The sequence below is a fragment of the Marmota monax genome, unplaced genomic scaffold (assembly GCF_021218885.2).
Source record: "Marmota monax isolate L192 unplaced genomic scaffold, Marmota_monax_Labrador192_F-V1.1 WCK01_AAM20220418_F8-fsc00012, whole genome shotgun sequence".
NCBI classification, from domain to species: domain Eukaryota; kingdom Metazoa; phylum Chordata; class Mammalia; order Rodentia; family Sciuridae; genus Marmota; species Marmota monax.
Genome location: NW_026695227.1, coordinates 1,213,972 through 1,235,661, shown reverse-complemented (window position 1 = coordinate 1,235,661; position 21,690 = coordinate 1,213,972). Strand labels below are relative to the sequence as shown.

Here is a 21,690-nt window from a genome sequence, read left to right as displayed (position 1 = left end):
TGATAGGGAAGGCTATTTCTTTTCTTCAGGGATAAAAAAATGAGCTTAGCTTTTAATTTTAACAAACAGCTGATTTCATGGTTGTGATGTAGGAACGATTTAAAAATATTTCTTTAGGTCAAGGGTTACTATTTTTTATTTTGCATATTATTTGTTTTTTTAACTTTACTATTTTATAGTGTCAAGGATTTAAAACCAAGGAGTTTTGGGCACATCTACACAAAAATAGCATCAATTTTTTGCCTTTTAAAAGTTGATTTTTGGGGCGCTGGGATTGTGGCTCAGTGGCAGAGTGCTCACCTAGCACGTATGAGGCTCTGGGTTCGATCCTCAGCACCACATAAAATAAATAAATAAATAAAATAAAGATATTGTGTCCAACTAAGAAATAAATAATTTTTTAAAAAGTTGAATTTTACAAACATTTAAATCATTTGTGTCCTAACTTTATTTAATATATTGACTGCATCTCATTTTTAAAAAATTATTAATTGAAAACAAAATCATTTATTTGATTTAGCACCAGTAAATGTGAGATCCTATTCTGCCAGGGGTTTATGAGATTGTTTTTCTAGCCTTCTTTCCTAACAAGCCTTCTGTTTGCATTTCAGGTTGACATTGATTGCAGTCAGAAGGTGGTAGTTTATGATCAGAGTTCCGAAAATGTTGCTTCTCTATCATCAGACTGCTTTCTCACTGTACTTCTGGGTAAACTGGAGAAGAGCTTCACCTCTGTTCACCTGCTTGCAGGTAAGGCTATGATAACAATGAAAAGGACTTGGAAATTCATTGAACTGTATGAGTAAACAGTGTTTCACAGCTCAAAGTACAACTGTGGTGTATAGAATGATTTATAGCTTTTGATTGTTGTAACAGTTCCACTTAACTTGAATACTGTCATTCTTCCACATTGGGCAATGTACTTTTGAACTAGCTGAAATGCCTTTTTTTAAAAATATTTTTTAGTTATAGGTGGACACAATATCTTTATTCTATCTTATCTTATTTTTTTAATGTGGTGCTGAGGATCGAACCCAGTGTCTCATGCATGCTAGGCGAGCATTCTAACTCTGAGCCACAACCCCAGCCCTGAAATGCCTTTTCATTGAGTGTTTAAGTGCCACATAGATCACTGTGCCCATATGGACAGTTCAGAGCCAGTTGCTTCTGTCTGGAGATTTTTTCATTCACCTGTGATATAAGAACAATAATCTACATCTCAGATCTTGTCATTAGTGTCCACCCCTGTGGCAGTAGCTAAACCAATATTACTGTGTCAGACTTATTAAAAGTAGATTTTTTTCTTGATATTAGGGAAATAGGAGAGAATATATACAGAATATATCTTTTAATTATTAGGGGGACTGTTTTAAACCTTATTTACATCTGTATTTTTATTTTGTTTTTATAATTGTCAAAAAATTCAGTAAATGCTAAGCAAGCAGCTATTTTATAAAAAAACATAGGAAACCAAATATTTTATAATGTCCTGAGGGAGTGCAGTGTGGTAGTTCCATCTCATAGAATTCCAAAGCAGACTGTTCTTTTTCTTGCTTCCCCTGTTCTGTGGACCTTACTGAAGTCCATTCTTTCACTTCACTCACTCATGGAGTGGGAAAGAGTTTGCCAATGCACAGTGCCTTGCCATAAAGCTCCTGTCAGGCAAATTCAGCCACAGTGATGGCAGGAGTTGTTGGTGTGTTAACACTTTTTAACGGCAGATTCAAATAAGATTTCTATGTCTCCAGTTGTTTCTCATAAGCGTTTGTTTCAGTTCTCTAAGAACAAGGATAGTTTTTTCAGTTCTCAGATTATCTATAGCTGTACCTTTAATTTATGTTGTGATTCTGTTTAATCTCTGAGTATCCTTAAGTGAAGTTTGCTTGTTATAAAATACAGTTTATAGAATTTTGTGATGGAGAATAATAATATTAGATCCTTCCTCTTTCTCTCTTTTTTAGATAGCATTCCTTTATTTTTATGTGGTGCTGAGGATCGAACCCAGTGCCTCACACATCCTAAGCAAGCACTCTCACTCTGTCACAGCCCCAGCCCCAGATCCTGTCCATCTGGACAGGCAATTTTTTTGGTGCTGAGGTTTGAACCCAGGGCATTGCTCATGCTAAGCATGTGCTTTATGAGCTACCTTCTCAGCCTGATAGAAGCTCTTTTAATGGAGTATAAGTGTGTTAAATGTGACAACTGTTAGTTCCACTGAACCCTTTTGACAAGTTTACGCATTCATTTCATGCTTTTTTAAACACTGTGTGGGATTTTACTTTGGAATTTGTGAGACCAGGGTTTTTCCTAAGGTATTGCCTAAATGTGCTTCATTCTACCCCATTGATATCATTATGAGATACCTTTTCCTTATGGGAGGTTCTGATGTGACAGCTTAGCCAGGCAGCACCCTGCAGAGGAGTGAGCTCATGTTGAGTTTCTAGGACAGGTGTCATAACTTCTCATATGCCCTTTACTTCCTTTACCAAAGAGCATTCTTTTATTTTCTGGGACAGTTCTTATCATTCATGTGTAGCTTTGATTGGGCAATAAGGAAGAACAAGGATGTAGTTTGATTTGATTAGTTTAATCAACCCTAAGGACACATGATATGACATGACTGAGCCAGGACACCCTGGTATCCCCATTTAATGCAGGAAATATTTTCTAGGCCTAAACAGATTCACTGAGATAACTTCAAGAACCACATTGACTGTATTGTCAGTCCCATACCCCCATCCACATCTGTGGAATCTTGTATTTCTTTTAGGAGATCATTTCTAGTTCTAAATTACCTTATTTGGGATTTTCTAAGCAGTCTGGTCTCTTTTGACACCTAAGAGAAGGGTTCTGGATGGTTAAAAGCTTCCCCATCTAGCCGAAAGCCTCTGACCAATGGAAATTCTCTTGGTGAGTCAATCTACTGCTCAGAGTAGATAGAAAAATTGGACAAAATAAAAAACAATGTTTGGGAAGGTGGGACCATCAATTCTTGGGAACCTGTTTTTGTTTTTTGGCCAAGGTCCAACTGCTCAGAGAACATGCCAGGAATGTGAGACACAGGACATATTGATAAAAGTTTCTTAAATGTTTTGCTTGGAGAGAAATATATGAGTGTGGTAAAGCATGCTAGTTTCTCACAGGGGCTACTATAAGTTATAAGGTCACTGGAAATGATTTTCATGTTGAGATGATTTTCATAGGGGCACTATTAACTGCTCCTATGGCTTCAGGCAGTTAGATTTTATCAACCTTGTATCGATATGATAATTGGAAGACAACATGGTTTCTTAGAGTAATTTTTCCATCAATTTAGATCTTTTAGTCACCTTGAAAAGAAGGAATGCATGAGCTATGTGAGATGGCTTTTATGGTCATTAGATATAGAAGTGAAGAGTTTGTGGCCTGAGATCTACTCATGCCCTCAGGGCTTTCTTACTAGTACAGAGAAGGGGAACAAGCAAACTCTCTAAGAAATTGAAAATAGCGTGTTTTTTTAAAAAAACATTTTTATTAGTTATTGATGGACCTTTATTTATTTGCTTGTATGTGGTGCTGAGAATCAAACCCAGTGCCTCCCACATGCTAGGCAGGCACTCTACCACTTAGCCACAACTCCAGCCTGAAAATAGCCTCTTAGTGACCGTCCCTCAAACAAGAGGAGACACAGACTTACCTTCAGGACATAAAAAGTGAAGGCTTACTGAAGGAAAGGTCATGGATACATGAAAGCTCTACTGGAATGCAGTGGGCTTAGTTTCGTATGGAACAGACCTTATTATCTTCATGTAACCCTCAAGGCCTAGCACTTTTGTATGTTTTCAATAAATATTTGACATATAGATTAGCTTATATGCAGATTTTATGAATTTCACAGTATATATATATACACACACATATATATATTTGTATATATATACACACACATATATGTGTATATATACATTTCACAGTATATATATATATATCAAGTCATTACATTGTATACCTTAAATAAATACAATATTTTACTTGTGAAACCTCAAGAAAACTTGGGGAGCGGGGACAGATGCTATTTTGCTCATGGGTTGCCACATATTTGCTACCTCTGCTTCTAAGTCTCATTTTGTGTAATGTTGTACAGAGTGGATCATCTTTTCTCCAATTGCTACCTTCCAGTGTGGTAAGCCAGTATATGTCATTTGCCAGCTACCAATGGCTAAGACACAAGGCCCAAGACTGTCCTTTGAAAAAAAAAAAATGGACTGCAGAACTGACTAGTATAGTTCCTTGCTTCTTCATCCTGATGTTTTGCACAAGCCAAACAAAAGTACTCTAGATGACAACAATAACATCAGTCTTCCCTTATCCCCCAATTGTGTTGTGTGTGTTCCAGAGAAATACCAGTTCCCGGCATATTCTGCCTTTTTACTCAGTCTCCTGGTATTTGATGGGTACTTCTACAGTTGGGCTCTAAACTTGGCTTTAGGAAATGGGAATAATAGAAAAGCAAAAGGCTTGCCCCTGCTCTTGAGAGTCTAGTGATTAATTTGAAGAAACAGTCATGGTAAATTGGATGAAATAAAGGGAAACATATGATCTGTGCTAAATTGCATGATATAGTTAGTGATAAGGGATGGTTTAGTGTAGTCTGCAGAAGCTGAGGAAAGCTTGATTAAGGCAATGGAATTTTAATTGAACCAGGAAAGATGAGTAAGATTTTGAGTGGGGAAGGGATCCTTGGCATTCTGAAGCGGGGGAAAGCATGATTAGAAATGTCAGGAATGAACATACATTTGAGGGGGTTCTCCATTAAGAAACCAGAGTAGTTTTTTTGTAAAACGTAGAGAAGAACTGAGACTAATTACTAGATCACCAGATCTTTCCTTTGACTGCTAGGGTCTGAGAAGTCTTCCTCTTCTACCAACTAAGGCCAACATTGTATCTACTCAGACTGCCCTAGGAACTTTTAACTGGTTTTCTCACATCTTCTATGTTGCCACCTTCCAGTTCATTGTTCACACTATGCCAAAGTGATATTTTTACTTTTTATTTTATAGGGCTTTAAAAAAAATATATCTTATTGTTTTGTGGTGCTGGGGATTGAATCACAGCCTCAAGCATGCTAGGCAAATGCTGGATCACTGAAGTATTTCCCCAGTCCTATTTTATATTTTTCAAGTATTCCAGTATAATGTGCATTAGTTCTCTTAATTATAAAATCTCCACTAACTTTCAAGGCCCTGCTGATTTCTGCCTACCTCTCTAACTTCCTGTCCTGTAATGCCACTTTACATTCTCAGTTGTTTCTCTGTTTGAGCTTGTTTGTCCCAACTGCTATAAACTTGCATCAGTGAGCTTTATTGCTCCTCACAGAGGCTCTCTCCTTTGCCGAGGGTTTTCTTCTTCTCTTATCTCTTAGATTTAGTGCAGTTGTTAAGCCTTGCCTAGCTACTAGGCAAAGTTGGTTTCCATTCTCCTTTGGGCACCTATGATAATTAGTTAACTATTCATCTAATGAATTGGTTAAAATTTGTCCCACTAAACTGGGGCCCTTTATCTTGGTCAACACTGTCCTTATTACCTAGAACTGTGTCCAGGTCACAATAGGTGATCATTAAATGTTTTCTGAACTTACATGTTGAATTTCAGTGGTTTCTAGGGTTTGGTTGACTGAACAGGTATTCCTTTTCTTCCTTTACTGCTCTTTGAAATCTTCTCTAAAACTGCAGTTGGCCAAAGAGGAGGACTACTGATGAGTAGAATACACAGCAGTGGTCTTATAGGAGAGCCTGCTTAAGGACGGATTAGAAATCTTTGAGCTTTACATAGAAAGATCTGAGAAATGACTTGAATAGTTGTTCAGAGATAGTTCACAGGTTACATTTTTGATTTTTTTTTTTTTTTTTTTGTGTGGTGGTGCTGCTGTTGAACCCAGGACCCTGTGCTTACAAGGCAAGTACTCTAGCAGCTGAGCTATATCTCCAGCCTGCAGATTTGATTCTTGAGTCATTCTCCAGAGACCAGGCTATATTCCCTTTTCCTCTAGGCTTAGAATTACCCTTATTGATAATCTTATTTAATTATACTCTTCACTGATCACAAGTCATGTCCAGCAGCGGCTTTATCCTCATCAAGGGTTTAACTGCAGTTGGTATCTCATTGGTTTCCTAAGGGATATACCCTGATTCCCAGAGCCATAGAGGTATTGATTGCACGCTATACAATATATGGAATCATGGGCTACTTCGTAGCATCAGAGAAATTTTTCTTTTTTTCATTTAGCCATTCCTTTTTTTTATTTAATTGATTTTATTTTTTTAACCACACCACAGTGGAATGCATTACAATTCTTATTACACATATAGAGCACAGTTTTTCATATCTCCCTATATAAAGTAGGTTGACACCCAATTCGTGTCTTCATACATGTATTTTGGATGATGATGTCTATCACATTCCACCATCCTTGATAATTCCCTGCCTCTTCCCTTTCCCTCCCACCCCCTTCCCTGTCTAGAATTCATCTATTCCTCCTATGCTCCCCCTCCTTACCCCACTATGAGTCAGCCTCTTTATATCAGAGAAGACATTTGGCATTTGTTTTTTGGGATTGGCTAACTTCACTTAGCATTATCTTCTCCAACGCCATCCATTTACCTGCAAGTGCCATGATTTTATTCTCTTTTATTGCTGAGTAATATTCTATTATGTTTATATGCCACATTTTTTTTCTATCCATTCATCCACTGAAGGGCATCTAGGTTGGCTCTACAGTTTAGCTATTGTGAATTGTGCTGCTATAAACATTGATGTGGCTGTGTCCCTGTAGTATGCTGTTTTTAAGTCCTTTGGGTATAGTCTGAGGAGAGGGATAGCTGCATCAAATGGTGGTTCCATTCCCAGATTTCCAAGGAATCTCCATACTGCTTTTTTTTGTTTCCATATTTTTTTATAGTTGTACATAATGATGGGATTTTTTTGGTTCCATATTTGCACATGCACATGGTATAACAATATAATTTGTCCAATATCATTCCCCAGTATTTCTCCTTTCCCTCCATTTCTCCTTCTGATCTCCCCTTCAATTTTGATGAGATCCCCTCCACCTTTCTTTTCCTTTTTCCTCTCTAGCTTCCACACATGAGAGAAAACATGACCCTTGACCACCTGAGTTATTCTGCTTAACATTATGTTCTCAAGTTTCATCCATTTTACTACAAATGACATATTTCATTTTTCTTTATGGCTGAAAAAAACTTCATTGTGTGTATATACCACATTTTCTTTACCAGTTCATCCGTTGATGGACACCTAGGCTGATTCCAGAGTTTGACTCTTATGAATTGTGCTGCTGTAAACATGGATATGCATGTGTTGTTATAGTATGATGACTTTTTAATATACCAAGGAATGGTACAGCTGGGTCATATGGTGGTTCCATTCTTAGGCTTTTGAGAAACCTCCATATTGATTTCCATAGTGGTTGTACTAATTTACTTTTCCACCAACAGTGTAAGAGGGTTCCTTTTTCTTCACATCCTCTCCAGCATTTATTTACTGTTCTATTATTTATGGCTGCCATCATCAGAGAAAATTTTCTTGTTCCATCTTTTATGTAAAGTGTTCTGGATATGACAAGAAGTGCATAAACAATTCAGTGTTGCTTTTGGATGACCAAAATGGCATTCGCCATTTCTACCTCTTTTCCCTATAATAGTAGAAAATCGTCTTTCTTGACCAGCACCTCCTCTCTTACCTTGTGTGAGTCTTCTGGAGCTTTATAGTCTAGGAATAGGAAGCAGATTGTATGCCCCACCATCACCACCCATGCCGGTATAACTTTTGGCTTTGATTGGTGTCAGGAAATCCTTTGACCACTAAAAACACCCAAGATTTATATCCATCAACAGCTATTCATTGTAACAAGGAAGGATTCAATAAACATTTATTGAATTTTAATTACATGCCAGGCACTATGCTGAATACTAAAGTGATTTCAAAGGAGTATAAGTCATAATTCTTATCCGCAAGCAGTTCACAAAGCAGTCACCAAATGATTTGTATAAATTTTATAGAACTTCTTAGACAACAAGACCATATCTAGATACACTGATCAGGGAAGCTATATAGATTTTGTTATTGCAATAGAATAGAGTAGAAACTTATCAGCATTTCACATAGTAAGGAAAGACTGTATTGTGAAACTTTTGGTGGTATGTGTTCTGAGGGTTTCATCTAAAATGTATTTTACTGGTCATGGTAAAAAACTTTAGAGTATACTGCTGTGTAGGAACAGTATAACTTGTGCTTGACTATGAATTGGAAGGAAATATAAAATGAATTGGGAAGAATAGAAATTCAGTAGATTAGATAAAGAGGAATGAAGAAAAGAGAGTGGGAAGTAGGAAAGGAAAGGCAGTCGAATGAATCTGACATAATTTTCCTGTGTATATATATGAATACACCACAGTGAATTCTGTGTGTATATCATATAGAATAGGGTTCTAATTAGAATAAGATATATTCTGTGCTTGTATAATTATATCAAAATGGATTCTACTGTCATGTATAACTAACAAGAACCAATGAAAAAATGAATTGGAATGACTGAATTGTCAAAGACCCAGAGATGAAAAAGCACAAGTCTGTTAAGTAAATGAGGGGTTGATGGTAGGGGAAATTAGACTGGACACTTGATTGGGATTAGATTGTCAGGCTAAGAATTTTAGATTCTATTTTGTAGATATTTGGAAGCAGAGAATAGCATCAAACATTTTTAAAAAATTTTTATTTTATTTATTTTTTTAGTACCAGGGATTGATCCCAGGGGCCCTTTACCACTGAGTTATTTAGAGACAGGGTCTCACTAAATTATTTAGGGCCTTGCCAAGGAACTGAGGCTGGCTTTGAACATCCTGCTTTAGCTTTCCAAGCTTCTGGGATCATAGGAGGGCACCACTGTGCCTTGCTCAAAATATTATTTTTGAATACTAAATCTGGCAACGGGTTGGAAAGGAATTGGAAAAGAGGACGTGGATTCAGGAGAGCTGCTGAAATTTATCCAAGCATGAGCAGTGAAGGTCTTGGACTGGCACTGTGGTAGAAGACTGCAAGGCAGGGACAGAGAGAAGAGCTATCATACTGGTGTGTTGACATTCCAAGTAAATACTGCTGAGATGCCTAGGGAATGCTGGTAACACCAACAGGGATGCAGAAAGAGAGAGGGAGATTTTGGCTTTTAATTTAATTTTAAGGTATCAGTAAGTCCTTAACTAGAAATGACCAGAGAGGATTGAAATGTTAGATGGGAGTTTGGATAGTAAGCCCCAAAATAAGAACTAGGCATGCTTGGTTTTCAGGTGAAATGTTCTCCTTAACAACCTCCTTCTATACTGATGGAAGTAGAGTCCTCCTAAGTCCATCCTTCTCAGGAAGTTCCAGAATACGGTTCACTTGTCGTCACATCTTAAATGTCACTGGGGGACCAGTCAGACCAGTTGTTGCTTCTGCAAATCTGGCTCTTAGAGAGTTTGTTAATATTATTTAACCAAGTATATTATGGCTGTAATCCTTTTGATGGGTTATTCTGGTTGCACTCTTTGGAATAATCTGTTTATTTGAGGCATGTATTAAAAGTCCTGGTGGTATGTGTTTGTGTTAAGAAGGAGCTGCTTCAGGTTATGTATTGCCAGTTTGAAAGGTCAGTAAACTAGCTATCATACTGCATCTTTTGAGAACTCTTAAAACAGAATTTGGATTTTGTCAGTGCATTGATTGAGATAATATCCTGAGGGTTAGTAAAATCTGGTATTAAGAATTATAAGAAGTTACAAGTTGCATTATTTCAGCATTTAGAGATTTTTTTTTTTTTTTTTTGAGAGAGAGTGAGAGAGAAACTTTTTTTTTGTAGATGGACACAACACAATGCCTTTATTTTTATGTGGTGCTGAGAATTGAACCCGGGTCGCGCCCGTGCTAGGCGAGCGCTCTACTGCTGAGCCACAATCCCAGCCCATTTAGAGATTTTTTATGCTAATACTTTGAAAATTTTTAATTCATTTGTTGTGTATGTAATAATTGTTAATTACCAAATTAGATAAAAACTTCTTATTCCCCACTACCAAATGATAGAGTTGTTCAAGATAGGGTGAACATTTTTGGAGTTGTCACATATAGAATATGTTTTATGAGATGTAGGCAACTTCTCAGGTTTCCTGAAGAGTTTTCAAAGAAATATGTGTCCATCTACTTTGCACTTGCTCTATGCTCAGTAGGTATGGGATAGTTGGAATAAGAGCTTAAATTAGTGTAGATCAGTTGTGGGTTTTTTGTTTTTTTTTTTTTGTATCAGGGATTGAACCCAGGGACCCTTTATTAAATTTTGAGATAGGATCTCATTAAGTTGCTCAGAGCTTCTCTAAGTTGCTTAATCTGGCTTTGAACTTCCTGCCTCGGCTTCCTGAGTCCCTGGGATTATAGGCATGTACCACCATGTCTCAAAAAACCCTTAAGAGCAATAAAAATATTTTATTGTGAAACATGTTTTCACTTTTTAATATTATATGTGATTGTAAAGAAACAGATTTAATTTTCAGTATGAAGAAAACTGTTCTATACTGTGAAATCATAGGACCTATGTGATTTAAAATACAAAAATTGCATATGAATTTTTAGAAAATGGTCTCCCACAAAATAGAGTTTTGTTTAAATACTATTTCTGTATATGGCCATGGAATCCATTCACATTATGGTGGTTCTCTTTAATTCTGCCTTCCAGCTTTAGACAACTCAGTCAATTGACAAAGCTCTGATGACTTGTTACCTATTGGAATGAAAGCATAAGGGAAAAGTCCTGTGTCTCTCCCGATAGGGAACTGTCTTTAAAATAATGAAATTAACATTTACCATTAGTTTGACTACAAGGATAGGGTTCTGTTTTTAAAATTTGGACTTAAGTAAATTAAGAGAATCACTAAGCTATAGTAAAGGCTACTTTTGTTAATTAGTAAATAATTCTTTCATTTTAAAAAAATGCATAGTGATCTATAACTGATTACCTGAGTCAAAGGGAAGAGAAAAAAGGGATTTATTGGAATTGTTTAGTGGAGTTGTTATATGTATTTTATTGTACTTGGCATATTTCTTCCCATCAAAACGGAATGGTGGTTCACAGTGGGGGTTTTTATTTGTTTGTTTCCTTTTTTGTGGTTGTTGACAGAAAATAGTACTTAGGTTTGGAATTGTGAAAGAAGTGCCCTTGAGGAAAGAAATTTTTCTTGGACGAATAGGATAAAGTAATATGTAAAATATATATGCCTTTGAAGCTATACTAAGTATTTTGACTGTCCAAAGTAATATATTCTTATTTCTAAATATGTGTCCTTTTGGTTGAATTTGTGAAGACAAGAGAAATATAGGCATTAGCACTTCAGTCTGTCTGCCTTGTCCATCCAAATCTGTAGAGGCTGGAAGTGTCTGAACCTGTGTTTTCCTCCTCCTCCTTTTTTTTTTTTTTTTTAATAACTTTATTTATTTATTTATTTGTTTTTATGTGGTGCTGAGGATCGAATCCTGGGCCTTGCTCAAGGCGAGCGCTCTACCACTGAGCCACAACCTCAGCCCCTCCTCTTCTTGAACACAGACATGCTCAGGCAAGGGCAGTAGCAGACACAGCCATTCTTAAATTCAGGCCTGTGTTAGGGAAGCACATGTGGGTTAATACCACTTCCTATTTTCTGTATTCTCAGATGAAAACAGCAGAATTTAGGGATCAGAGAAACTTGGTAATTACCGACTGGACAGGGAAAAAAAATCCTTGAGTAACTTTTTAAAATACTTGAAAACTTTTTAGGAAGCTTGTCAGTTTTTTAGTACTGCTTTTCAAATAGGAGGGTAATGAACTGGTGCTGTCTTTTTGTAATGGACTGTTTAACACAGAGTCCTTGGGGCAGTAGAGAGTTATGACAGGAGCAGACAAAGATGATGCTTTATTCTGTGTCTGTGTCAGCCGTTTGGTAACAAAGCATACATGAATTGTACTTTTCTTGTGGTATAGATCTTGTTGATAAAAGAACCTTTGAGAGGAAAACGGACATTTTAGATATATTTCAAAATTGAGTTGCTGGCAAGGCCATGGATAGTTTTTAAAGGTTCTGGAGAAATCGGGCAGTGTCTCATCTGTTTGTTTTTTTTTTTTTTTAATTTTTTATTGTTGGCTGTTCAAAACATTACATAGTTCTTGATATATCATATTTCACAATTTGATTCAAGTGGGTTATGAGCTCGCATTTTTACCCCATATACAGATTGCAGAATCACATCAGTTACACATCCATTGATTTACATATTGCCATACTAGTGTCTGTTGTATTCTGCTGCCTTTCCTATCCTCTACTATCCCCCCTCCCCTCCCCTCCCCTCCCCTCCCCTCCCCTCCTCTCTCTCTGCTCCCTCTACTGACATTCGTTTGTCCCCCTTATATTATTTTTCCCCTTCCCCTCACTTCCTCTTGTATGTACTTTTGTATAACTCTGAGGGTCTCCTTCCATTTCCATGCATTTTCCCTTCTCTCTCCCTTTCCCTCCCACCTCTCATCCCTGTTTAATGTTAATCTTCTTCTCATGCTCTTCGACCCTACTCTGTTCTTAGTTACTCTCCTTATATCAAAGAAGACTTTTGGCATTTGTTTTTTAGGGATTGGCTAGCTTCACTTAGCATAATCTGCTCTAATGCCATCCATTTCCCTGTACATTCTATGATTTTGTCATTTTTTAATGCAAAGTAATACTCCATTGTGTATAAATGCCACATTTTTTTTATCCATTCATCCATTGAAGGGCATCTAGGTTGGTTCCACAGTCTAGCTATTGTGAATTGTGCTGCTATGAACATCGATGTAGCAGTGTCCCTGTAGCATGCTCTTTTTAGGTCTTTAGGGAATAGACCAAGAAGGGGAATAGCTGGGTCAAATGGTGGCTCCATTCCCAGCTTTCCAAGAAATCTCCATACTGCTTTCCAAATTGGCTGCACCAATTTGCAGTCCCACCAGCAATGTACAAGTGTACCCTTTTCCCCACATCCTCGCCAGCACTTGTTGTCGTTTGACTTCATAATGGCTGCCAATCTAACTGGAGTGAGATGGTATCTTAGGGTGGTTTTGATTTGCATTTCTCTGACTGCTAGAGATGGTGAGCATTTTTTCATGTACTTGTTGATTGATTGTATGTCCTCCTCTGAGAAGTGTCTGTTCAGGTCCTTGGCCCATTTGTTGATTGGGTTGTTTGTTCTCTTATTGTCTAATTTTTTGAGTTCTTTGTATACTCTGGATATTAGGGCTCTATCTGAAGTGTGAGGAGTAAAGATTTGTTCCCAGGATGTAGGCTCTCTATTTACCTCTCTTATTGTATCTTTTGCTGAGAAAAAACTTTTTAGTTTGAGTAAGTCCCATTTGTTGATTCTAGTTATTAACTTTTGTGCTATGGGTGTCCTCTTGAGGAATTTGGAGCCCGACCCCACAGTATGTAGATCGTAGCCAACTTTTTCTTCTATCAGATGGCGTGTCTCTGATTTGATATCAAGCTCCTTGATCCATTTTGAATTAACTTTTGTGCATGGCGAGAGAAAGGGATTCAGTTTCATTTTGTTGCATATGGATTTCCAGTTTTCCCAGCACCATTTGTTGAAGATGCTATCCTTCCTCCATTGCATGCTTTTAGCCCCTTTATCAAATATAAGATAGTTGTAGTTTTGTGGATTGGTTTCTGTGTCCTCTATTCTGTACCATTGGTCCACCCGCCTGTTTTGGTACCAGTACCATGCTGTTTTTGTTACTATTGCTCTGTATAGTATAGTTTGAAGTCTGGTATCGCTATACCGCCTGATTCACACTTCCTGCTTAGCATTGTTTTTGCTATTCTGGGTCTTTTGTTTTTCCATATGAATTTCGTGATTGCTTTCTCTATTTCTACAAGAAATGCCGTTGGGATTTTGATTGGCATTGCATTAAACCTATAGAGAACTTTTGGTAATATCGCCATTTTGATGATGTTAGTTCTGCCTATCCATGAACAGGGTATATTTTTCCATCTTCTAAGATCTTCTTCTATTTCTCTCTTTAGGGTTCTGTAGTTTTCATTGTATAAGTCTTTCACCTCTTTTGTTAGGTTGATTCCCAAGTATTTTATTTTTTTTGAAGATATTGTGAATGGAGTGGTTGTCCTCATTTCCACTTCAGAGGATTTGTCGCTGATATACAGGAATGCCTTTGATTTATGCGTGTTGATTTTATATCCTGCCACTTTGCTGAATTCATTTATTAGCTCTAATAGTTTCTTTGTAGACCCTTTTGGGTCTGCTAGGTATAGAATCATGTCATCTGCAAATAGTGATAATTTAAGTTCTTCTTTTCCTATTTTGATGCCTTTAATTTCTTTCGTCTGTCTAATTGCTCTGGCCAGTGTTTCGAGAACTATGTTGAACAGAAGTGGTGAGAGAGGGCATCCCTGTCTTGTTCCAGATTTTAGAGGGAATGCCTTCAATTTTTCTCCATTCAGAATGATGCTAGCCTGAGGCTTAGCATAGATTGCTTTTACAATATTGAGGTATGTTCCTGTTATCCCTAGTTTTTCTAGAGTTTTGAACATAAAGGGATGCTGTACTTTGTCGAATGCTTTTTCCGCATCTATCGAGATGATCATATGGTTCTTATTTTTAAGTCTATTGATGTGGTGAATAACATTTATTGATTTCCGTATATTGAACCAGCCTTGCATCCCAGGGATGAATCCAACTTGATCATGGTGCACAATTTTTTTGATATGTTTTTGTATCCGATTCGCCAGAATTTTATTGATGATTTTTGCATCTAGGTTCATTAGAGATATTGGTCTGTAGTTTTCTTTCTTTGAAGTGTCTTTGTCTGGTTTAGGTATCAGGGTGATGTTGGCCTCGTAGAACGAATTTGGAAGTTCTCCCTCTTTTTCTATTTCCCGAAGTAGCTTGAAAAGTATTGGTATTAGTTCCTCTTTAAAGGTTTTGTAAAACTCTGCTGTATACCCATCCGGTCCTGGGCTTTTCTTAGTTGGTAGTCTTTTGATGGTTTCTTCTATTTCCTCAATTGATATTGGTCTGTTTAGGTTGTCTATATCCTCCTGACTCAATCTGGGCAGATCATATGACTTAAGAAATTTATCTATGCCTTCACTATCTTCTAATGTATTGGAGTATAAGGATTCAAAATACTTTTTGATTATCTTCTGTATTTCTGAAGTGTCTGTTGTGATATTGCCTTTTTCATCCCGTATGTTAGTAATTTGAGTTCTCTCTCTTCTTCTCTTTGCTAGGATGGCTAAGGGTCTGTCGATTTTGTTTATTTTTTCAAAGAACCAACTTTTAGTTTTGTCAATTTTTTCAATTGTTTCTTTTGTTTCGATTTCATTAATTTCAGCTCTGATTTTAATTATTTCTTGCCTTCTACTTCTTTTGCTGTTGTTTTGCTCTTCTTTTTCTAGGATTTTGAGATGAAGTATGAGATCATTTATTTGTTGGTTTTTTCTTTTTTTAAGGAATGAACTCCAAGCAATGAATTTTCCTCTTAGAACTGCTTTCAATGTGTCCCATAGATTCCGATATGTTGTGTCTGTGTTTTCATTTATCTCTAAGAATTTTTTAATTTCCTCCTTGATGTCTTCTATAACCCATTGATCATTCAGTAACCTATTGTTCATTCTCCAAGTGATGTATTCTTTTCCCTTCCTTCTTTTATCGTTGATTTTCAGTTCCATTCCATTATGATCAGATAGGATGCATGGTATTATCCCTACTCCTTTATATTGTCTAAGAGTTTCCCTGTGACATAATATATGATCTATTTTTGAGAAGGATCCATGTGCTGCTGAGAAAAAAGTGTAACTGCTTGATGTTGGGTGGTATATTCTATATATGTCAATTAAGTCTAGGTTATTAATTGTGTTATTGAGTTCTATAGTTTCCTTATTCAACTTTTGTTTGGAAGATCTGTCCAGTGGTGAGAGAGGTGTGTTGAAGTCTCCCATGATTATTGTATGGTGGTCTATTAGACTCTTGAACTTGAGAAGAGTTTGTTTGATGAACATAGCTGCACCATTGTTTGGGGCATATATATTTATGATTGTTATGTCTTGTTGGTGTATGGTTCCCTTGAGCAGTATGTAGTGTCCCTCTTTATCCCTTTTGATTAACTTTGGCTTGAAATCTATTTTATTTGATATGAGTATGGATACTCCTGCTTGTTTCCGAAGTCCATATGAGTGATATGATTTTTCCCAACCTTTCACCTTCAGCCTATGTATGTCTTTTCCTATCAAATGCGTCTCCTGTTGGCAGCATATTGTTGGGTCTTGTTTTGTGATCCATTCTACTAGCCTGTGTCTCTTGATTGGTGAGTTTAAGCCATTAACATTTAGGGTTATTATTGAGATATGGGTTGTTCTTCCAGCCATATTTGTTTATTTATGTTACTAAACATGGTTTGTTTTCCTCTTTGATTATTTTCCCCCCTTTAGTGTCCTACCTCCCACTGTTGGTTTTCATTGTTATTTTCCATTTCCTCTTCCTGTAATGTTTTGCCAAGGATGTTTTGAAGAGATGGTTTTCTAGCTGCAAATTCTTTTAACTTTTGTTTATCGTGGAAGGTTTTAATTTCATCTTCCATCCTGAAGCTTAATTTCGCTGGAAACACAATTCTTGGTTGGAACCCATTTTCTTTCAGTGTTTGAAATATGTTATTCCAGGATCTTCTAGCTTTCAGAGTCTGTGTTGAAAGATCAGCTGTTATCCTGATTGGCTTACCCCTAAATGTGATCTGCTTCCTTTCTCTTGTAGCTTTTAAAATTCTCTCCTTATTCTGTATGTTGGGCATCTTCATTATAATGTGTCTAGGTGTGGGTCTCTTATGATTTTGCACATTCGGCGTCCTGTAGGCTTCTAGGATTTGGGGTTCTGTCTCATTCTTCAAGTCTGGGAAGTTTTCTCGTATTATTTCATTGAATAGATTGCTCATTCCTTTGGTTTGAAACTCTGTCCCTTCCTGTATCCCAATGACTCTTAAATTTGGTCTCTTGATGTTATCCCATATTTCTTGGATGTTCTGCTTATGGTTTCTTAACAGTCTTGCTGAGCTGTCTATGTTCTTTTCAAGTTGAAATACTTTATCTTCATTGTCTGATGTTCTGTCTTCTAAGTGTTCTACTCTGCTGGTAGTATTCTCAATTGAGTTTTTAAGTTGGCTTATTGCTTCCTGCATTTCTAGGATTTCTGTTTGTTTGTTTTTTATAACCTCTATTTCCCTGTATAGTTGATCTTTTGCTTCTTGGATTTGTTTATGTAATTCATTGTTGAAGTGATCTTTCATTGTCTGATTTTGCTGTCTGATGTCTTCCTTGAGACTCCAGATCATCTGAAGCATGTATATCCTGAATTCTTTATCTGACATTCCATCTGCTGCAGCTATTACCTCTTCTAACGTTGAGTTGACCTGCAATGCTTGTGGTCCTTTCTTTCCTTGTCTCTTCATACTGTTCGCGTTCCTTTCTACTTGGTGAAACTGTTGTGGTATTGAATTTTCCCCCTATAAATTTATATTGGTCTTGTATAGTTGCAAAGTCTCCCTCGCAGGCGCGGGCAGCGGCTCTGTCCCTCTGCGGGCTGCTAGGCTTGTTCTGTCGGTGGTCACAGTTCTGTCTACTTTGCTGGCGCAGGCAGCGGCACTGCCCCTCTGCAGGCCTCTGGGGCTGTACTGCCAGTGGGTCGCAGGTCCGCCTACCTTGCAGGCGCGGGGAGGGGCGGCTCTACCCTTCCTCAGGCCACTGGGCCTGTTCTGTCTCTCGGTTGCAGGTCTGGCCTGTTCTTATGGTGGTCACAGTTCCGTCTACCTTGCACGCGCAGGGGGGAGGGGGCGGCTCTGCCTCTCAGCAGGCCACTGCTCCTCTTCTGCCGGTGGGTCGCAGGCCCGCCTACCTTGCAGGAGTGATTGGAAGCTCTGTCCCGCCGCGGGCCACTGGGCCTTTTCTGTTGGTGGTCACCGTTCCACCTACCTGGCAGGCGCGGGGGGTGGGGGGGTGGCTGTGCCCCTCAGCAGGCCACTGGGCCTGCTCTGTGCGTGGTCACAGTTCCCTCTACTTTGCCGGCGCAGGGGGAGGGGGCGGCTCAGCCTCTCAGCAGGCCGCTGCTCCTCTTCTGCCGGTGGGTCGCAGGCCCGCCTACCTTGCAGGAGTGATTGGAAGCTCTGTCCCACCGCGGGCCACTGGGCCTTTTCTGTCGGTGGTCACCTGGCAGGCGCGGGGGGTGGGGGGTGGCTCTGCCCCTCAGCAGGCCGCTGGGCCTGCTCTGTGCGTGGTCACAGTTCCCTCTACCTTGCCGGTGCCATCTGTTGTTAATTAATGGAATGAAACTGGAGTCACTAGAGTACAACAGTGAATGAAAGGTCAGTGAATGGAAAAAACTGTCAATGAAGGAGGATGTCAGCAGAGTGGAATATTGTCATAGATAAAGATCAGGGGAAATGTACTCTTTGGCTGAGGTAGTGTTTTCTGGAAGTGACTGAGAGCCCCAGTTTGGTACATTTCAAGCCAGACTGGGCACTAAATGTATGATTTGATTTCATTGAAATCTATTAAATATTTAAAAAATTATTTGGCTATTTGTGTTTGTGCTAGATATTAGTTGAAAAATATTTGTAAACAAGAGGTTTCTTTTTGTTTTACGATGCATTTTACAATGTAGTGTTGGTTGGCTTTTTGTTTTGAGGCCAAACAATTGTTTCTTTCTTTTATTAATTTCTATTCTCTGCATGGAATTTTTTAGCATCACACTGGCTTTTGAGATAAGTTGAAGTTAAAGTAATCTAGGATCCCTGTGATAATTAGTGATAGAGTTGAGCCTGGGATAATCAGTTTATGATTGCTGTGAAATAGTATCCCTCTGAAAACTGTTTTGTGGAGAAGCTTGAAAGCCAAGACATCTTCAGCCTCACTGCCAGCTTGCACACTGTGATCATGAACAAACCAGTGACCATATTTACATTTCAACTAGTTCATTTGTAAACTTTGTTATGACTTTCATACAAAGTATATTTCAAGTCTCTTATCTCTGGTCATGTCAGGTTTCCTTCTCTTATTTTTCCCCCGCATCAAAACTTTCCAGCCATATAGCTTTAGGGAAGCAAGGCTCTTCCATCAGTTTAGGAGAGGGCAGTTGGCTATCATTAACCTGGTACTAAGAACTGGCAGATCACAGGTGGTGAAGCTGGACCCCACAGCCATCAGCAAGACTGGGCTCTGCGTGCAAGGGAAGAGTTGAAATTAAACCCACAGGACTCAGAGAGGCAGACTCATATCCTAGCTCTGCTAGTTATTATGCAATGTCATTCTAAAACTCTATTTTCTTATCTGTAAATGGGAACGGTAATGGTACCTACCTCATAGGGTTATTATGAATATTGAGAAATTATACTTGTAAAGGGCTTAGAGTACCGCTTGCCACATGGCAAATGTTTAGTACATCCTATGATTACTTCATATTATTTGTAAGTATGATTACTCATAAGTTTAAAATGAAATTCAAATGGAGTTTCTTTTTATTTCTCTGAAAACATTTACTGGAACATTGTTTTATTAGAATTAAATGATAGGTCATCCCATGAACTGTACTGGATCCAGAAAATAAAAAATACATATATGAAAACAGGTTTTTTTTTTTTTTTTTAGCAAAACACTAGAATCATCTAATGCTGTAGAACAATTTAAAATCATACAATCAAAATAGTCCCTATTGTTATGTTGGGTGGTATAATAAGGTAAGCAAAGAATGATGAGAATCTTTTATCATGTTATGAGAACTAACTGGGGGAAAGAAACCACACTTTAAATAAACAACTGTGTTGTACAGTTAGAGACACTGAAAAGGAACAGTAACGTAAGTAAGATTATAAATTCTAAACAGTAGGCACTCACATACCAGTATTGGCTGATCCCTGTCTTTGAATCTATCTGTGGTTTATGCTTGTAGGTATAGAATTCTAATTGGCTACTTTTCAGTAGTTGCAATAATCCTAGTCTAGCATTTCTGTAAATGTGCATTACATTAGCAAGTTAATAGATTTTTAGAGACAATTCTGTAGTCAAATGAATTTGCAAAGCTCATTTGGCTTAAATAAATTTAACCAGTTTCTTTGGAGATAATTTTGGAAGACATGGTACTACCTTCTAATAAAACTTAATATGTTAATTTTTAATTTAATAGTATTATAAATATATAAGTATTATAATTCAAATCTCAGTTTATGAGTTTGGACTTATGAAGTAATGAGCATTTGGACAGCAAGGGATTTTATGAAAATTTACCAATCATTTTGGTTCCTAGGTTTGAATTTGGATAGGATTATTTAGATTGGAAACCCCAGTGAAGACCTTAATTTTTTCTTTTCCCAGAGAAGGCAAGAATGCCTCCTTTGGCTACACAGATCTCTCTTTTTTTTTTTTTTTTTCTTTCCCATTGAGTGGTGGCAAGATTGTATCTTCATTAAGTCATAGAGCCAATCATTAACAGGACTAGAAAAATACTGAACTTTTCAGAATCCAGGAATCTTGTCTCATGAATTTAGGGTCTGTCAACACTTCTTTCTAGTGTTTAGTAAATGAACAGATCTTCAGAAATCAGTGGTAATCAGTAGGAACCTTGACTAACTGCCTACAGAATCCTAAGAACTTGATATAGATAATATTTCTAAGAGTAGGGGCATATTTTTGATATGTTTGAAATTTTTAAAAATATGTATAATAGGAAGATGTAAAGTTCTAGAAAGAATTATGTGATAAATTTTACGTAGAAGAAGTAACATTTGGCGTTGGTTCACAGTTTTTATATCCCTATTTTGCTTCTGTGCAAAATTGTCTTAAGTGGTTATTTGTTACTGACTTTAAATTCTCTTTATTATCCACAAAGATCATTTGTTTGAGGCTGAGAAGTGGGGAGCAGATATCAGGATTTGTGAAGATGAAGAGCATATTTGAGAAAGAAGAGTCATGTAAAATGCCTTTAGGACTTGCATATTCCATATTGTAGCCTTATAAACCAAGACCTGTTACTGGATCCTATGATCAAATTTAGCATCAGCAGCTAAAGAAAGGAACTCATAGGGAGTGGTATCCACTTGGATCTGTGGGATTTGATTTTTCTATTCTAAGTAATTTTAGTTGAGTAGTTCACAAATGGCTGATTTTTACTTTGTGCATGACATAATCTTATAATGTTTATTCTTAGGTGGGTTTGCTGAGTTCTCTCGTTGTTTCCCTGGCCTCTGTGAAGGAAAATCCACTCTTGTCCCTACCTGCATTTCTCAGCCTTGCTTGCCTGTTGCCAACATTGGGCCAACACGAATTCTTCCCAATCTTTATCTTGGCTGCCAGCGAGATGTCCTCAACAAGGTGGGTGCTCGGAAAATATCCTTGAAAACTCAGTTTATTGGTACAGCTAGAAAAACAGCAATTGCCCATTATGTGTCATTTGAACACACCATGATCCCGGAAAGGAAGTATACCATTCTTAGTATGAATCCCCAGCTAACACTTGCATCATTAGGGTGGTATTTTGTTTGATGTGGTCATATTTACTTGCTTTCCTCATAGGTCCATGAGACCTGAAATAGGAGAATTTTTAGAAGTTTAGCGTCAT

At 37.7% G+C, this 21,690-nt stretch overlaps 1 protein-coding gene across 5 annotated transcripts in view; it reads left to right on the top strand.

Moving 5' to 3' along the window:
- Dusp16 (dual specificity phosphatase 16) overlaps nucleotides 1-21,690 on the top strand; it is a 104,702-nt gene that overhangs the window by 50,947 nt on the left and 32,065 nt on the right. For all 5 annotated transcript variants that reach the window (XM_046436264.2, XM_046436260.2, XM_046436261.2 and 2 more), the window contains 2 exons: nucleotides 612-750; nucleotides 21,280-21,443. In XM_046436264.2, coding sequence (XP_046292220.1) covers nucleotides 612-750; nucleotides 21,280-21,443 — 303 coding nt within the window. The remainder of the gene's footprint in view (nucleotides 1-611; nucleotides 751-21,279; nucleotides 21,444-21,690) is intronic.